Here is a 15,369-nt window from a genome sequence, read left to right on the forward strand (position 1 = left end):
AGCTCAGGATGCTGAGCCGACTCGCAGCGCCCGAGGCAAGGCGGATGCTCAATCCCAGCCCAATATCCCCGGGATCTCACGGCTTCCAGAGCCAGTCACGGCTCTGAGGGAAGGGCTGGAGCCCGGGCTCCCCATATCCGTGGGGCTCACATCCCCTTGGATAACAGAGTCCTTCCCAGAGGCACGGTGTCCTGGGGTGTTTGAGGTGAATCCCGAATTTCAGGTTGGTTTTGGGGGATACCCGCTGAGTCCTGTGGGAGCAGGCCCGGGAATTGCACCCCTCTTCCAGGGGAATTTTCAAAGCCAAAGTGGGTGGGAGGCAGCTCCAGGATATCCCCCACGCAGGATATTCCAACAGGGCCTGCTCCCTCCAGGACCAGCAGAACCCCCGGGATCGCTGGGGTGGGATCGAGTGATGGCTGCAGGGATCCGTTCGCAGATCCTGCTCCGGGGCTCCACGGACGGTGGAGCAGGATGGGACGGGATGGGAAGCTCCATCCCTCTCTCCTTCCGGCAGGAATACCACGGAGTCAATGGAAAGCAGCTGCCTCATTAGCATGCCTGACCTGGATTCAGAGCAATTAATTAGGGCACAATCAATTAACGCCTCTGCCCTGCCCGGGTCCAGCCCCGCGGGCGGCCCCACGTGCCCTTGCAGGGGTGTAGGGTGTCCCTGGAACGCCAGGACTTGGGATGTGCCTGGATAAAAACCTTCCCCCCATCCCATCCCTGGGGGTAATCACAGGCTTTTGGGGGATGCCAGGATGGGCATCAACTCCTCTGCAACCCCGGGGGTCCGGGGGACCCCCAAACCTCCCTCTGCACTGGATATACTCGCACGGGATATCCCGGGATCTGACGGGAACCAAACCCTACGAGTTTCTCAGCCCTTTTCTGTCGCGCGTGGTGGGACCCGGGGAGGCAACGGAGTCTTCAAACGGGCCCAGAGGTGACGTCAAAAAACCACAGAGGGAGGAAAAACAGCCGGTTCCTGCCCGGGCCCCCTCCCTCGCCTGCTCCGGGCCGGGCAGCGGAGGCGGCGGAGCCTCCGGAGCCTCCCGTGCCCCCGTCCCACCGGCGGAGCCCATGGCAAGCCAGCTGCCCACCCTGTGCCTCCTGCTGGGAATGTGGGGTGAGTACCGGGCGCCCTGACCTCGGCGCACCGCTCCAATCTCGTGGCCGAACTCCCCGCCTCCCGTTTTCCCGCTCCAGGCGGGATTGGCGCCCCAAGTCAGCCGCAGTTCGGGGCTGGAGGTGGGAAGCGTCCCCCCCCCAAGCCCCCAGGGTCCCAAGATGGAGCCAGTGGTGCCGAGGGCAGCCAGGTGTCCCCCTCAATTCCCGCTCCCTGCCGGCTCCCCTCGGCCCACACGGCGCATTTCCCGAACATTCCACCCAGGAGCGGGGCGGATTCGCGGTAATTTGCTGGGCCCCCGTTCTTCTCTCAGCCCTAAAGAACCCCCGGCAGATGGATGGGGAGGCAGCAAATCGCCTTTCTCCCTCCAGAAATCCCAGCTCTCCCACAAAATCCCCCAAAATAACCATCAACGGGCCAAGCGGCGGCTCGGCTCTCCCAAAATCAGGGTCCCCGGGGAGGGATGCGGGATTGACCCCCTCCATTTCCGCTCTTTCCCACAGCCATCCCTGACCGTGGAGGAGCCACCTGGATCCCTGGAGGTGAGAATTTGGGGAGCAGCCCTTTGGGAATGCCGCCACAGCTCCGGGAGCACGGCGGGTGCTGGAGTTGCATCATCCGGAAGCGGCGTCGTGGGCTCCCAGCTCAGGCCCCCCACCTGCTCCCATTCCTTGCGCGGCTTCCCAAGACCCCCGCCAAGGGCTTTTCCATCCTTCCCAGGGTGAAAACCCGCTGGGAAGGGAAGGAAACCCCCTAATGACGGTGTTTTCCCGGTGTTTTCCCACAGAACCCATCCTGAGACTCACCAGAGGCGGCTGCCGCTGCACTGGGATACTGGAGGTGAACTGGGAAAACCAATGGAGACAAATTTGCCGGGAGAGCGTGAGCGTGGACGACCTGGATTGGATCTGCCGGCGGCTGGAGTGCGGCCCCCTGACCTCTGAGCCCTTGGAGCTCATCATTCCCCGCAGGAAAGGGCCACACAGCCAGGCCACGAGGTGCAGCAAGCCGCCCAGCCCGCCGGGATGCCTCTGGGAGCTGGAAAACTGCACGGATCACGTGGTAGTTGCCTGCAGAGGTGAGCCTGGAGCCCCAGCCCGGCCGCCTCAATCCCTAGGGAACATCCGTGCTCATGTGGCGCCTCTCTTCTCATTCCAGAGCCAGTGAGAACCACTCCCAAGCCCCCACCGGCACCCCCGGCCACCACCCCGGAGCCCACGGGTGAGCACCGCATCCCGAGGAATCTGTAGCCTCGAACTTGGGAATTTCCCCCTAAATAATGGGGAAAAAAAAAAAAAAGCCATCCCAACCAACAACCTCTCCCACCACCAACCCCTCTCCAGGACCCCCCCCGGCTGCGGCTGGTGGACGGGAATTTCAGCTGCTCCGGCTTCCTGGAGCTGCACAAGCAGGGGCTGTGGGGGGCCGTGGCGAGCACCCCGCGCCTCCGGCCACACCTGGTCACCCTCCTCTGCCGGGAATTGCGCTGCGGCGCCGCTGGGAACGGCCACGGCGAGCCGGATCCAGGGATCCACCTGCCGGTGCGGTGGGAGGCCGTGGATCCCTGCGGGAGCCGTTCCCTGCTGGACTGCTTCAACAGGACCGGCTCCCGGGGGAAGAGGCCCGCCTTCATCACCTGCTCAGGTGAGAAGGGCCCTGGAGGGAGCATCCATGATTTCCTGCTGGCGTGGGATACCCTGGGCGGGGTTCTGAGGCCGGAGCAGGGCACCAGCCCCAGGACAGCCTGCCCCTGGGCCCCATCCACCCACTCCCGCTCTTCCCCTCCGGGGTGCGAAGGCAAAACAGGAAATCTCAGTTCCCGGCAGTGCCCAGCGTGGCACTTCCGAGGAGGATGAGCCGGGGAGGGAGGGAGGGAGGCCATGGCAGCATCCCAAATTCCAGCTGGAAGAGGGGAGCGCTGGCTGTGGGCAGCTCCCTGAGCAACTTCCATGCTTCTGCCTGGATATCTTCCCTGCCACAGGCATATCCCTGCTTTTCCGTGACCCTCTTCCACGCTACAGGCTACACCCTGCCAGAGCATCTTTCCCTAGCCATCAGCATCTCCCAGCCACGGGGAGACGCCTGTGGCTTCTCCCTGTCCTTTTCCATGAGCATTTTCCTGGAGATGGGATGGGTGCCGGCTCCGTGGCACAGGAATCCAAGCCAGGAAGCTCAGAGCGGGCTCCTTGTGGATCCAGCCATCTGTCCCAGCTTGGAATCCCGCGGGATTTGGGGCTTTAACGGGCTGTGGCAGCTGGCAGAGCCAGCTTCCACGCCGCATTTCCCACGGGAAGAGTTCAAAGCTCCTCCGTGCCTGGCTCTGGCTTGGCTCAGTCCCTGTGGCATGAGGAGAGATGCTGGAAGCATCCCTGTGCCAGAAGCTGGGAGAAGGAGGATCATGTGCCAGCATTATCCCTGTGGATCTCATCCCTGTCTGCCTGTGGGCCTGACTCCTCTCTCCCCGTGGATCTGGCTCTTCTTCCCACAGGTCTGACCTGTCCCCGTGGATCCGACACCTTTCTCCTCATGGATATTGACCCTGCCCACAGGTCTGACCCCTCCCTGTGGATCCGACCCCTCCCTCTCCCCATGGATCTGCCCCTTTCTCCCACAGATTCCCAGCCGCGGGCGCTGCGAAGGCTGGCGGCCGGCCCCACCCCGTGCGAAGGGGACATCCAGGTTTTCCACGCGGGACAGTGGCGGGATCTGTGCGACCCCGGAGCAGCGCAGCGAGGCGAGCGTGGCCGGCAGATCTGCCGGGAGCTGGGCTGCGGGAATCTCACTTCCAGCACGGGAATCCGGGAGCCTCCCTCCACGGGAGTCACCTGCGGGCTTGGTCCCCTGCACCTCTGCCAGCCCGAGCTTGGGAATATCCGGAGCTGCTCCCGGACCAGAGTTGTGTGTAAGCCGCATGATCCGTGGGGCGCTGGGAGCTGGAATTCCCACGCCTACGGAACGGGCGGGGATGGGTGGGAGGACCAAATGCGCGTGGGATTCGGGCTCCTGGCGGGGCGCTAACGGATATTGACATCCCGGCACCGACCTTCGGCTGGGCGCGTCCGGTGACATCCGTGCTCTTCCCAGGCCAGGACTCAAAGCCGCTTCCCAGCGGAGCATCTGCCGGAACGGTCGTGAGCATCTGCCTGGCCCTGCTGCTTTTCCTCATCCTCGCCCTCATCTGCGGCCCTCCTGCCTACCGCAGGCTGATGAAGAGAAGTAGGGAACAACCTCGGGATCCTCGTCCTCCTTTTCCTCCTTCTCCACCATCCCCACGTGCCGGCTCAGGCCCGGCAGCTCCACGGATGCTTCCCTAAATTCCTCTGGGTGTGGGGATTTGGCTGCTCGGCCTGACAGATCCCCCCTGTCCCATTGTCCCCAGGCCTGCCCCACATGGAGCGTGGGAGCGGGAAGAGGGATTAAGCTCCAAGCAGACACAAAAGAGCAGGTGGAGGATCCTGGGGGGGATTATTCGGGATGACATATGGGGCTGGCAGCAGGGGGGAGGAAGCATCTGGAGGGAGGGTCGGGGAGATCCTTGGAGACACAATTCCCCCTCTCTTTCAGTCTCCAAGAAGAAGCAGCGCCAGTGGATCGGCCCCACGGGACTCAACCAGACGGGTGAGCTGGGAATGGTGTTTGGAGTTCCTGGGTACGGATTTGGGGTCTGGGCGGGCCGTTCCCCCCTGGATCCTGGCACAAGGGCCCTGGATCTCGCTTCCTTTGGGGACGTAACACATCCAGGAGATGCGGGCCTGGAGCAGGGCCGTTTTACCCGGCCCCTTCCCAGGGTGGGTTTGCTCCCTCCAAGCTGCTGTTCCAGCCCCAAAATCCCGATCCCTTTTCCAGTGTCTTTCCACCGCTCCAGCACCGCGCCGAGGCCGCGGGGACGGGGAGGAGGGGACAACGACTACGCTCAGGCCCCCCAGAAGAGCTCCCAGCTCTCTGCTTACCCAGGTGAGTGCTGGGAGCGGCTCCTTCCCGCTCCTTTTCCACGGACGTGCACCCGGTGAGCCGCATCCGTGCTCTCCGCAGCTCTGGAAGCAGCGTGCCGGCGCTCCAATCCCCCGGATAACTCCTCGGACAGCGACTACGACCTGCACTCCGCCCGCAGGGTGTGATTCCCTTCCTCCCAAAGGAGCTGGTCCCACCTCCCACCTCGGCTCTGGGGGCATCCTGGCATTCCAGCGCCCTTCCAGGAGCACTTCCCAGCCTCCTCACGGGAGAAAAGGAGGCTTTGGGGTTTATTTTTTTAAAAAGCTATTTATAGGAATTTAAGAGGTAGGGGGGTGCAAGGAGCCCTTTGGAAGAGTGGGATCGTCAGCTTCTCCAAACCCGGATAAAGAGTCGGGATGATGGATAAAGGATAGGGGTGTAAGGCTGGGAATACTGGGAAGGAGTCCGAGATATTTAACAACCAACAACTGTAATAAAATTGGGGTTTTGTACTAATGACCACTTGTCCTCTTCCTTCCGTTATCCCAGTGGGATTCCAATGTCCCAGACGGGAGGGGGAAGCGGGACAGGGAAACACCTTTTCCCCTGTTTTCTTCATCCCAGGGATAAACCCAAGAAACGCAGGAACTGAAGCAGGCTAGGAGATGGTCCTGGGAGAGGGTGAAAGGTTTCAGTGATGGGATCCAAAGGAAGCTGGAAGCCAGGAAGGGATAAAGGGATCGATCCTCGCCCGGGTGTTCCGCTGTCTCCCAAAGTAACCGCAGCCGTGACTCCAGAGTGCAATTAATTCATCCAGTTTTATTACTCTAATTAATCCCAGGGACGGAATTGCTCCCATCATCACTCCCTAGTCCATTAGTAATCGTTCCTTATAAATAACTTAAAAGGGCTACAGGCAGGATTTGAAGGATAAAGTGCTGAGCAAAGCAAATCCCATTTCTGTCGTTCGTCATTCCCTCCGTTTCCAAGTGTTTCCTGAGAAGGGGGGACGTGAGGAGCCCGAAGAAACACACGGGAGGTCGGGAATACTGGAGGCTGCCCAGGCCCAGATGGGAATCACTGACTCCCACCAACGGCCCTGGAATGGTGTGGGTGGAAAGGGATCCTAGGGATCGGCCACTTCCGATCCCTTTCCACTAGCCCAGGTTGTTTCAAGCCCGGTCCAACCTGGCCTCAGACATTTCCCGGGATGGAGCAGCCACAGCTTCCCTGGGAAATCCATTCCAGGGTCTCAGCACCGTCACAGGGAAGAACTCCTTCCCCAAAAATCCCATCTAAACCCACCCCTTGACAGCGTGAAGCCGCTCCCCAACGTTCCACCACTCCAAGTCCTTATCCAGTTCTTTTGGAGCCCCTCTAGGCACTGGAAGGTGCTCCAAGGTTCTCCTGAGGGTTTCTCGTCTCCGTGTTTCTGCCGGTCTGGCTCTGCCTCTTGCTCCGACCTCCGGCGCCCTGACTTATCCCGTGTAATTCCTTTGTACCAACGGATCCGGGAGCAGCACTCAGGGATCCCTCCTCTTCCTCAGTCCCCAGAAAAAAGGAGGAATCAGCACAGGATGCTCCCTTGGATTAGTATCCAGGCCAGGTAGGACGCTGAGGGTTGGGAGGCGGGGGGTATCCAAAGGGTGGGGGAGGCCCGGGATAGGGAGCCTGAGTCGGGATCGGGAAATTCGGGAGAGGGGGCTGAGTGGGATACGGACACTGCGGTCTCCCTGCTCCAGGTGGGATGTAGGGAGAGTATCCCGGTCTGGCAGGGGGAGGAGAGGGATGGGGAGCAGGATAGGGCAGGGGCTGTGGTGGGCCCCGGGATGGAGACCAGGAAAAGCCTCCCGAGGTGGATTTGGGATACCCTGGTGCAGAGTCGGCAGCGGAAGCCGCCGGATATCCAGGAGCCGGAGGAATGGGGTACGGGAAGGAGGACTGGGAGCTGGGCTGGGAGGAAGCCACGTGCCCCACAGTGACCGGAGGTCCGGGGAAAGGGGCAGGAGGAAGCGCTCCGTGGGCAGCGGGGCCGGGCGGAAGGGTCGGAGCCGGGCTGTAGGGTAGAGAGAAGGCCGGAGATCCCGGTGGGAAGGGTTTTGGTGGATCCGTGGGAACGTGAGGAGGAGGAGGAGGAGGAGGAGGAGGAGGACGCTGAGAGTCCCTGGCGTGCTCCTGGGATCCCTCTGACTTCCTCACGATCTCCTGAAGCTTCTCCACCCGGACCCGGCGCAGGTGGAACAACTTTCTCATCCCGGAAAACTGCTCCAGGAACGCCTCCAGGGGCACCTCGCCCTCCAGGAATTTCTCAGCCATTTTCTGGAAGAGAAGAGCAGCCCCGGGCTCATCCCTGCATCCCTCTGCTCCTCTTCCCTAATCCTGATTTGGGTCTCTGCCAGCCACATCCCGAGGAGCAGCACCCACGCACAAACAAGGACGGATCCAGCTCTTTGGAGAGAACCCAGGAGGCTCCAGAGATAATCCATGATTTTAGGAACGGGGTTTAATTGCAAGTCTTTGAGGATGAATCACTGGAATTCCCAATGGATTGAAGCCCTAAACTCACCTCGGATTCCTCTTCAATCTTCTGGCTTTCCACCTGGAGGAGATCCAGCAAAGTCTGAGGCTGCAGCGCTGCTGAGAATTTCTCTGGGAAAACCAAGGCAGAGGGGGGGAAAGAAAAACCCCAAGGAAAAATCACTATAACAGAACAGAAACCAGGGAAAAAACAGCGAAGAGCCCACAGGAACGGGCTTGGGAACTGCTGATGGAAAGAGGGAAACCCGAGAGGAATAACATCCTTGATCTCTCTGGCTGCTGGAAAAAAGAGAGGGATATCAGTTTTCCAGGAAGCAGAATCCCTCCTGGGGAAAGATCCCCATGCTCACCCAGCTTTTCCTTCTGCTCCCTGCACCTCCCAGCCAGCTCCTGCAGCTCCTGGTATTTCTTGGAGAGGTCACTGCGTCCCGTCTCCAGCGGCACCTGGAATTTCAGGTTCTGCTCGGCCAAGCTCCGGTTGGCAGCCAGAGCCATCTCCCTCTCCAGCTGGAGCTCCTGAACCTGTGGAATTCGGGATGGTGAGCGCGGGAAGGGGACGAGGACAGCCCAGAGCCATCTCGCTGGCACAGCACAAACCTCCTGGGATTCCAAAGCCAAGCGCTCGATCTCCTGGGAATCCTCCTGCAGCTCCCGGAGCTCCTCCACTGTCCGGTTCCTCAGGGTCTCCATCCTCCCAGATTCCTGGGACACAGGAAAAAGAGACAAATCGATTCCCAAACCCGACTGGGAAGAGGTTTCTGACCAAAATCCGGGCTCGCTGAAGCCCTCGGAGCAGCTGCGCCATGCTCCATAAATAGAGAGGGGAAAACAACATTCCCACTAACTCCTGCTTGGAAAAAGACTTTTCCCCCTTTCCCAAGTCTATTTGGATGGAATTCTGCACCTTCCAGGGTGTTTTGTCAAGGAAAAAAAACCACCCACAGCCCCAGCTTGTTAATTCCAGCTGGATGCCCCCATCCCACTCCAGAGTCCTCCTCATTCCGGCCTCCATCCCATCCCTCCGAGGAAACCGGGATCTGACCATATCCCACCATGCCCACAGGGCTGGGAAGGACCTCAGGGATCACCTAACTCCACCTCCCTGCCGTGGAATTTGGCGAAATAACAACGAGATCAGGGAAATGAGGGACCTCCTGCACCATATCCGTGATTTATCCCAAGTATTCCCAGCCGACGGATCCGTTTAGCACGTGTCTGGCGTAAATTCCATGAGGTGGGGTGGAATAACGCGGGAACGTCCCCAAAAACCGAGGAAACACGACACACCTGCACTGTCCTATTGGCTCCCAGCTCCTCTACCTCCCATCCAGCTGGAACATCCCAAGGATATCACGCCGGGAACGCCACAGCAGCGACGCTGAGGCTCGGGCTTGCCCAATCCGCGATCCAGATAAACCTGTCCCAGGGAAAAACTGGGAATTAAGTCCCGCGCTGCAGGTGTGGGGCAGAAATCCTGATTTGTGTGGGGTTTTTTTGTGGTTGTTTTTTTTTTTTTTTTTGGGGGGGGGGTGTGGGGTGTTTTAACTAAGTATCACCGAGTTTAAGAGGGAAAAGCGGGAATGGTGGCAGTGGGAAAGCTTGGGGCTGACTCTGGAAAGAATCCACGGGCGCTCAGGAAGGTGGACGCTAAGGGCCGCCCACCTTCGGGGCTGCAGCGAGCAGCCCGGCGGGAGCAGCGCCGTTATCCCGGTTAACCCGCTGTTACTCCCGTTATTCCCGTTCTCGGCCCGCTCCCGGGACTCACCAAGGCGCCACCGGGACCCTCTGCCCGCCGCCGCTTCCGGCTTCCGGCACAGAGCGGAAGTGGGCGGGGCCACCGCGGGCGGGGCGGGAGGCGCGAGCGCCCCCCCCAAGCCGTGAGGGGAGTGGTTGCTCTCAGCGCCGCCATGTTGAGGGGGGCGGGAGCACGCATCAATTTAATGGCGTGTTTAAATCAGTGATCGCTCTTTGGCTACCCGCGGGGCTCTCCCCGAGCTGTAGCTGCTCTAGGAATTAATATCCTTCGTGTTTCCGGGGTGCAAAGGGCTCCGGGAGAGCTGGAGAGGGGTTTTGGAGAAGAGCGTGGAGCGACAGGGAAAGGGGGGAAAGGCTCCGCCTGGACACAGGGCGGGTTTAAATCGGATGTCGGGAATACATCCTTCCCTGTGAGGGTGGCAAAGCAAGATGCCCAGAGAAGCTGCAGCTGCCCCATACCTGGAAGTGTCCAAGGCCAGGTTGGAATAGGTTTAGGAAGCACATACAGACCTCGGCAATATCCCAAAAATACATAAAATGTCGGGTTCCTCCAGCCGGATCCGAGAGATCAAAGCAAATTCCTCTGGAATACCTGGTTAGCTCCTCCTCGCACGACACGGCAATGTTCCCAAGAAAGCTCCGGTCCCATCACCCTCTCCACAAATCCAACGTTTCCAAAGTACGCTTGGAAAATGCTCTGCTTTTCCACCTGTAGCCCCGCATTCCCAAAACCCAAGCAAGGATGAGGCAGGGGAAGAGCTCCATGGTTTCTGCTCCTTCGGGAGACTGGAAGTCTGGGCAAGGTCACCCGGATCTTTTGGGATCTGGGAAAGGCACCTCTGAGCTGTTGTTTAACAAATCAGAGTCATATGATCCCAAATAATTCTGGATAAATCAAGGACGACTTGTTCCCAGCGTGGCTGATAACCGGGTCAAACCCCCAGTGCCATGGGAAAGAAAAGGGACTTGCCTTTCTAAAGGGGGGGGAGAAAAAAAAAAAAAAGAAAAAAAAAAGAAAAATCGGGCTTCCTTTGGAGCAGTTTCCACAGACCTGGGAAAGCTGGGAAATGCTTAATTAACATTTTATACTGAAACATAAGGTTTGAGGAGAGGGAAAATTGTGTTTGAATTTGCATGGAAGAAATGGGAAAATACCCATTTAAAAGCGTTATCCAGAAATAAATTTGGGATAAACAGGTGGTTTTGGAAGGATATTCCCATTAGCTGCTTATTAGTATCCTTAATTTCCACAAAAAGATGGTTCCACGTGTTTTTTTCCCTCGGATGGCCTCTTAATCCCAGCCCAAATCACCCACAGCAGGTAGGAAAAGGTGACCTGAGCAGCCAGAGGTCCTGTTGCACAAAATTCCATTCCCACAAGGATCAGCCAACATCCCTGGGCTTCCTTGATAAGTTAATTAAATATTTTTAATCCAGTCCCGGAAATCTGACACCTCGGGAGCGTCAGGTTTCTCTCCTTTCATCTGACAGCTCCGATAAAGCACCCGGGTGATAAAAAAGCCTTTAGGGAAGGGACAAGAAAAACTGGGAACTGGGCCTGGAAAAGTTGACCTCATCCATCCATTTCCAAGAAAGGCTCTGTCTCCGTAAGGGGATTTTTTTGGGGAGCCTGCAGAGATAAAATGAAGGAAGTTTTGTCAGAACGAGTTTTGGTGTCCCAAAAAGCCTGAAAATCCCTGTTTGATCCGGAGGGCAATTCCCACGCAAGTTAAATTCATCCCAGGGCGTGTTTCCACATCAAAATGACGTTAAAAATCTGAATTTTCCCCATAAAAGCTTAAATTTTGGGAGGGTTTTATTGCCTGGGAATCCTCACCCAGACCCGGCCGCATCAACCGGGAGAGAAAGCTTCCAGATCCATCTTTCCAGCTGGGGTTTTTTTGGGATCTCCGCATGCTGTGGTGCCCTCTGGTGCCAAGGAAAGCCTCCTGCGCCCATCCGATGTGGTCCCAGCGCCGGGATGAATTATCCCAGGACCCAGCATCTCATGCCCTCCATTTCCCCACCAAGGCTGGGAAGATCCAGGATTTCTCTCCGAGGCAGCCATCTCATGCCCTAAAAGGGGTGATTTTCCCCATCCTCATAGATTTTATTCTGGATTCAATTAGTGCTAAATAGCAATTCCCGTTTCATTCCCAGTCCTGAATTCCACGGTTTCTTCCTTTTGTGGATATCATCCACCCGAAAATCCATCCCTGTTGGATCCATTGTTCTGCTATGATGGGATTTACCAGCAGCACAATAAGCTTGTCCTAAAACTTCCCATAACTGGGTAGTTTTTAATTTTTTTTTTTTTTTTTTTTCATTGAGAAAACAGGAATCCTGATCCCTGGGGATGGCAGTTCAGGGGCAGATGGGAATTCAATGGATAAATAGCCCTGGGAAAACTTCATGCTTGTGTTTTTTCTACTATTTTGGGGGAAAAAAAAAAAAAAGAGGAAAACTTGGTAACTTCAAAATCTACACGGACACATTCCAGGTTGGTTTCTCCAACTTGGCTTTGGACACTTCCAGGGGTGGGGCAGCCACAGCTTTTCTGGGAAATCTATTCCAGGGCCTCACCGGCCTTACCAGCCTCACCGGTAAGAGTTTCTTCCCAATATCCCATTTTCCAGTTTGGAGCCATTCCCCTTGCCCTGTCACTCCATTCCCACATCCGAAGTCCCTGAACTGGGGGAAAACTGGGACAAGTTGAGGGAAAGCCAAGCTCCAGATGCCTCCGGATGAAGGTCACAGGAGCGGGATTGGGCACCTTGGCTTCGGTCGTGGCACCCCGTGCTGGATCCGTGGGTTCTGGAACGGTCACCTTGTGCTGGAGGAGATCAAAGGCTCCCCGAGGCTGGAGCTGGCGTTCCTCCCTTGGAATCAGCCCCATCCCAGCTCGGAATGATAGAAGAGTCAGAGGGTACGGTGCTAGGTTGCACTGGGGGAGGGAAAATAAGAAGAAGCTTGATGCGGGGGATGTTAGGAAAAAAGGGATGGAGCACTGGATTATCCCTGAGGGAAAAAAAAAAAAAAAAGAGGATGGGATGTGTTGTAGGGGGCTGGAGAAAGGAGAAAGTCCCGGCTGATTCTCAGAATGGAAAATCTGGACCTGGCAGCCTGAAAATCCTTTGTGGAGCCTTGGCAAGAGGAGTAGGAGAAGGATTTGGAGAGACCTTGGAGCCTCTTCCAGTGCTTTAAGGAGCTCCAGGAGAGCTGGAGAGGGACTTTGGAAAAGGACCTGGAGTGACAGGACAAGGGGGAACGGCTTCCCACTGCCAGAAGACAGGGTTAGATGGGATATTGGGAAGAAATTCTTCCTTTCGAGGGTGGTGAGGCGTTTCTGGGAATGGAATTCCCGGAGAAGCTGTGACTGCCCCATTTCTGGAAGCGTCTGGCTCAAACCCTCCAGCAAGGAATTCGAGGGTTCAGGGGACAAACAACCCTGCATTCCCACCAGCTCCCACAGAATACCCGGGACTGCTTCCCGCCCATCCCAACATGCCTGTGGCCTGAATCCCCTCAGGGACACGGGGATCCCCCGGCTTGACATTCCCCACCCCCCCCCGCCCCGTCTTCCTTAAGGACGTTTTGATAACCATCCCAGGAGCAGTTTGCCTTTCTTATCGGGGCCTCCGGCCAAACACCGGAGCCGGGATATAAGGAGCGCAGCCAGGATCTGGGGCACATTTTCCTTGAGCTCCCACCATGAAGCTGCTCCTGCTCCTCGCCCTGGTGGGCCTGGCCCAGGGCTTCCAGACCAGGTGAGCCCCAGGGAGTCCCCAAAACAGGGATGTGGGATGATCCCGGTGGCTCATCCCGGTGATGCGTCCTGGTCCCTGTCCACAGGGTGCCGCTGAGGAAGATGAAGTCGCTGCGGCAGAGGCTGCAGGAGCAGGGGTTGCTGGAAAGTTACCTGGAGCAGCATCCCTACAACCTGGCTGCCAAGTATATCCCGGGCATGGCTGTGGAGTCCTTGGAGAACTACATGGATGTGAGGGGCTGGGGTTGGGAACTGGGATCAGGGAGCACTGGGGGGCACTGGCTCCTTCCCCATCCCACTGGCCTTTTATCCATCCCACCGGCTCCTTCCCCATCCCTTTAACTCATCTTATTAGGCCCTTATCCGTACTCCTTTCCCCATCCCATTAACACATTCCCATTCCAACAGGATGAGTACTTTGGCACCATCTCCATTGGGACCCCACCCCAGGAATTCACCGTGGTCTTCGACACCGGCTCCTCCAACCTCTGGGTTCCCTCGGTGTTCTGCGCCAGCCCATCCTGCAGTAGGTGTCTGGAATGAGGCCGGAGTGTGTCTTTTGGGAGTCCTGCAGGGCTCTGCCCAGTCTTTCCCAAGGGACAAATCCCAGGCCATCCTCACCCTTCCCACCCCCGCAGGGAATCACAACCGTTTCAATCCCGCGGAGTCCTCCACATTCCTCAGCACCAATGACACGCTGTTCATCGCCTATGGCACGGGAAGCATGACCGGAATCCTGGGATACGACACCGTCAACGTACTGCCGGGCGCTCCAGGCCCCTCATCCCAGGGGATTCCATGGGATTGTGCCCCAGTCCCACACCTGTCTCCTTTCTCCCAGGTTGCTGGCCTCAACGTCCGCAACCAGATTTTTGGGCTGGCTGAGACGGAGCCGGGGGATTTCTTCTACTACACCCCCTTTGACGGCATCCTGGGATTGGCATTCCCGAGCATTGCCTCCTCCGGAGCCACCCCTGTCTTCGACAACATGATGATGGAAAACCTGGTGGACAGGCATCTGTTCTCTGTCTACCTGAGCAGGTAAATCCCAGCCAAAGCTGCTGAGGGTTTCTCCCTTTTTCCTCACACTGGCCCCGTTTTCCGATGGGGACGGAGGCGTTGTTCGGCTGGGAACCACCCCGGATGGATTCCCCCTTTCCCAGGAACAGCCAAAGTGGGAGCTTTGTCCTCTTCGGTGCCATTGATCCCTACTACACCACCAGAGGCATCTCCTGGATCCCGCTCTCTGACGAAACCTACTGGCAGATCTCCATGGAGAGGTATTCCCAGTATTCCCTGCCCTGCAGGCGGTGTTCTGGGGAGTCCAGGCTCACCCTGCTATCCCTCTTCCCAGTGTCTCCATCAATGGGACTCCGGTGGCCTGTTCCTTTGGATGCCAGGCCATCGTGGATACGGGAACCACGCTCTTGGCTGTTCCTATCCGAGCCTTCCGGACCCTCATGAGACTCCTCGGTGCCAGCTCCAGCGGCGAGGTGAGGCCTCGGGACGCTCCCTAAGACGTTTGGTCCCAGTTGGAATGGCTGCTAACCTGCCGTGTCCTCCCCAGATCAGCTGTGAGGCCGTCAGCAGCCTTCCCAACCTCATCTTCCACATCCACGGCAAAGAATTCCCGGTGCCGCCCAGAGCCTACGTGTTAAGGGTGAGCATCCCGCTGGGAATGGGTTTGCAGGGATAGAGGGAGGGGTCCAACAGCTGGTGACCACCCCATTCCATGTCCTTGGAACAGAGTAATGGGTACTGCACCCTGGCATTGCAAGGCATGGACACTCCCACGGAGGAGGGCGAGCTCTGGATCCTGGGGGATGTCTTTATCCGGGAATATTACGTCATCTTCGACAGGGCCAACAACAAGGTGGGGCTGTCCCAGCTGCCCTGAGCTGGGATGGGAATCCTGGGTGTTCCCAACTCGGTGGCTGGCAGGGCTTGTCCCTTTCCCGGCGCTCCTGCCGCCACCGAGGACAATAAAGGTGTGGAGAAGCCCCCCCTGTGCCGTGTCTCTCTGGGAAAGGCCACCACATCCCTGGGAACGCGGCGTGTCCCTGGTGCCACCCTCAGCTGCACTCGTCAAGGATGTCCCAGTGCCCCCACGATGGGAGCCTGGATGTGGCTCTGCTCATCCCTGAGGAGCTCCCAGCCTTGGGCACCCGGGGAAGGACGTGTCCCTCCTGTCTCCAAACCCCACTCAGGGTGAGGGGGCTGAACACCTCCAGCACCGCCCTCGCCA

The 15,369-nt window shown here is 58.0% G+C and overlaps 3 protein-coding genes across 3 annotated transcripts; 2 read left to right on the plus strand and 1 right to left on the minus strand.

Moving 5' to 3' along the window:
* The first annotated feature begins 1,024 nt into the window (after positions 1-1,024).
* CD5 (CD5 molecule) lies at positions 1,025-5,340 on the plus strand. Its single transcript, XM_058420980.1, has 10 exons — positions 1,025-1,132; positions 1,636-1,728; positions 1,920-2,210; positions 2,291-2,354; positions 2,478-2,776; positions 3,747-4,034; positions 4,217-4,348; positions 4,697-4,750; positions 4,979-5,086; positions 5,165-5,340. Exons 1-10 carry the CDS (start codon positions 1,087-1,089, stop codon positions 5,248-5,250), a joined length of 1,461 nt encoding a protein of 486 aa, XP_058276963.1. The 5' UTR covers positions 1,025-1,086; the 3' UTR covers positions 5,251-5,340.
* Positions 5,341-5,864: 524 nt separating this feature from the next.
* VPS37C (VPS37C subunit of ESCRT-I) lies at positions 5,865-9,418 on the minus strand. Its single transcript, XM_040066426.2, has 6 exons — positions 9,369-9,418; positions 8,891-9,020; positions 8,201-8,305; positions 7,954-8,125; positions 7,632-7,714; positions 5,865-7,384 (listed from the first exon to the last, which is right to left on the minus strand). Exons 3-6 carry the CDS (start codon positions 8,291-8,293, stop codon positions 6,656-6,658), a joined length of 1,077 nt encoding a protein of 358 aa, XP_039922360.1. The 5' UTR covers positions 8,294-8,305; positions 8,891-9,020; positions 9,369-9,418; the 3' UTR covers positions 5,865-6,655.
* Positions 9,419-10,620: 1,202 nt separating this feature from the next.
* Positions 10,621-15,021, plus strand: LOC120753742 (pepsin A-like). Its single transcript, XM_040066422.2, has 10 exons — positions 10,621-10,679; positions 12,969-13,125; positions 13,211-13,355; positions 13,533-13,650; positions 13,763-13,881; positions 13,966-14,165; positions 14,288-14,404; positions 14,479-14,617; positions 14,692-14,784; positions 14,872-15,021. Exons 2-10 carry the CDS (start codon positions 13,070-13,072, stop codon positions 15,019-15,021), a joined length of 1,137 nt encoding a protein of 378 aa, XP_039922356.1. The 5' UTR covers positions 10,621-10,679; positions 12,969-13,069.
* Positions 15,022-15,369: the final 348 nt, after the last annotated feature.

Source organism: Hirundo rustica, chromosome 6, assembly GCF_015227805.2.
Source record: "Hirundo rustica isolate bHirRus1 chromosome 6, bHirRus1.pri.v3, whole genome shotgun sequence".
NCBI classification, from domain to species: domain Eukaryota; kingdom Metazoa; phylum Chordata; class Aves; order Passeriformes; family Hirundinidae; genus Hirundo; species Hirundo rustica.